Consider the following 2,508-nt stretch of genomic DNA (forward strand, 5'->3'; position numbering starts at 1 on the left):
CTGCCGACGTAGCGCTCCTACGGCCACCTACGAAAAATGTACACCAGATCCAAGCGGCGCAGATGGGATCCGATGTGTAGACGGGCGGTTTTTGCTTTTGCTTCTTAAGCTGCATTGAAAGTGTCCAAGGAGACACTGGGGTTCGGTAACTTTTGGGGTCTTTTTGAGAACAATTCGATTCCCAACCCATGGAATGGAAACTGAGGGAAGTAATCTACAGAGTCTAAGACGAGCCGGAAACTCCCAAAAAGGCTGCATCTCCAATGTCTGTGGGCCAGATATCGGGTGAGTCGAGATGACCAATGAAAGGGAGTGCGCCACATTCAGGCTTACAAATGGCAATATACAAGTTGTGGCCATCGCCCATGAAGCATTCATATCTGTGCGCAAATACACAAGGTGCTGTAAATAATGAGAGTTGGCGTCTTCAAAGAAGAGGTGATCGAAGTCCTATACGCGAACGAACTCTGCCTCATTTCAGAGAATAACTCCTCGTCAGGTCTTGATGACTCCAACAGTTGCAATCTGCAAATCAGTGAGTCCGAGAATGTGAAGAATTCAGTGTCAATCGATAACATCAAACCGACTGAGCTCTTTGTCTTCTGAGAGTACCCAGGGGAGTTTGTCTTGGAGACTGTAGGTGGTAACGTAGTCCACGGTTGCCTCTTCAGCAGCTAGTTGGATCTGGCTCTGGCCCGCGGAGGTACTCCCAGAGAGATCCCAGTGACGTGCGTGGGCAGGCGAACATTTTATTAGGATAATGCACCACTGATGCGGCGACACAAAACATATCCCATGTAGGTAGCGTAATTTAGTGGAGTGGATTAAACAGCCCAGAGTGTGATTTATCGTTGAGATCGATCAGCGGCGACAAAAGAGAGAAAGTCGGATGAGGAGCTGGAGGATTAAGCGGGACATGCTTGCTTTCGCCATCAGGCAACAGTCGATGTTCGGCGTTATACAGGAGGCCAGATGGCTTGAGGAAGGGGGTGAGGGACAGGTAGTTGTCTTCAATTCGTGTGAATAGCTATCCCAAGAGCCGAAAGTGCCGTGAGAATCAGACGAACAGATTGAGTGTTTGTTGCATCCAATGAGAAAAATCTCCAATTCTAATGATCCAAGAGTAGGGCTGGTTAACTTTTGAAGTTGCAATTGTTGGCCAGCTTGATCGTTTCTCCAAGTCATCGAACAATATTCCTAATTGCAGCTACTTGTGCACCTATGCACTAAATGGCTGCATTGCTCACGGCACTAGCGGACATTTTCAGACCTTTAGATTGAGCTACTGCATTATTCGGCGAGCGTTGTGTGTGCTGGAGATTTTGGACTGCCTGTACGAAAGTGGCAGCAGTATGCGTAGAAGGTGATTTGGAGGGTGCTCTGTGCTGCATATATCTTCAGGCGAAAAGTGACACATGGTACGGTATTATTGAAAGTAGTGTGGAAAACGACTTGACCATGTTCTCTGGATTCCTGTTGGACTAACCACGTAGTACAGGCGTCAACAGTGAAGTGAAAAGCACAATAAAGTGCAGGGTTGTCCACGTGGGGCGAGAGAGGTCAAGTGGTCAGAGCGCAAATTTACTGACCGGAAGGTTCGTGGTTCGAACCCAAAAGCTGTCTCTCGACCTCCTCTGTCTAGGCTTCGACAACCCGGTAATACCCCAGCCCTTATGCTTTCTTCTGTTGGCACAGCAGCTGGGCACCGGAAGGGTGTTATTACAGCTGGACGATTTTTTATGAACCACGAAAGTAAAAAAGTCGCCGTCCTCAAGCATCCTCCTGAACTTTCTGGATACTGACAAACTCTAGATGGGACAAACAGGAAGGAAACTTTTTACTAGAATTCATGAACACAAACTTGAAGCCATACACGAAGATCAAAATTGACACAACGTCAACTAGAGCAACTTTCAAGCATTGGCTCAGACGAGAAAAAAGGACAGAATGTGAATTCATAGAAGCATGGCCCTCCATTGAAAAAGCTATCGACATACAGTGAAATCTACCAGATCCACCGACCACTGTGAGCAGAAGAATTACGGAACAACAGAAGGCGAAGCCATATGACAAACCAGAATGACCCGACGTAGAACAGGAGGGCAAACCAAAACAAAAATCGAGGTGATTAGTCCACTCTCCCGGACAAGCATCGAAAGGAGAAACTGAAGAAAGAAAACAACTCACGCGCCACCAAGTCGACCAACTCGAGTAAGGAAAGACCACATCAAACGAGCAAGTGCAACCGCCTAAGCAAGCCCAAGAAAATGGGAATACGGCATAACCTAAGAAATGACCACTCATAGTGAAGAAAATGAACTTCCAAAAACAGAAATTACCATCGAAATGACCAACTGCAAAAAAGGAAGACCACAACGCAATATAGACCGGGTAAGGACTAATCGAAAACGGACCGGAAACATCCAGAAGAAGCTATTCAACCATCAGATGCAATAAGAAATTTACACAACGCAGTGCAACTCGTAAACAGGCCAGGAAAGGCATATA

The 2,508-nt window shown here is 46.6% G+C and overlaps 1 protein-coding gene across 1 annotated transcript; it reads left to right on the forward strand.

Annotated features, from left to right (window-relative positions):
- Window positions 1-411: 411 nt before the first annotated feature.
- T265_08352 (hypothetical protein) lies at window positions 412-606 on the forward strand (the record flags this gene model as incomplete). The annotated part of the gene is made up of 1 exon (XM_009174128.1): window positions 412-606. The coding sequence occupies one exon, from the start codon at window positions 412-414 to the stop codon at window positions 604-606; it is 195 nt and encodes a 64-aa protein (XP_009172392.1).
- Between the last annotated feature and the right edge of the window lie 1,902 nt (window positions 607-2,508).

This window comes from Opisthorchis viverrini, assembly GCF_000715545.1.
Source record: "Opisthorchis viverrini unplaced genomic scaffold opera_v5_212, whole genome shotgun sequence".
NCBI classification, from domain to species: Eukaryota; Metazoa; Platyhelminthes; class Trematoda; order Opisthorchiida; family Opisthorchiidae; genus Opisthorchis; species Opisthorchis viverrini.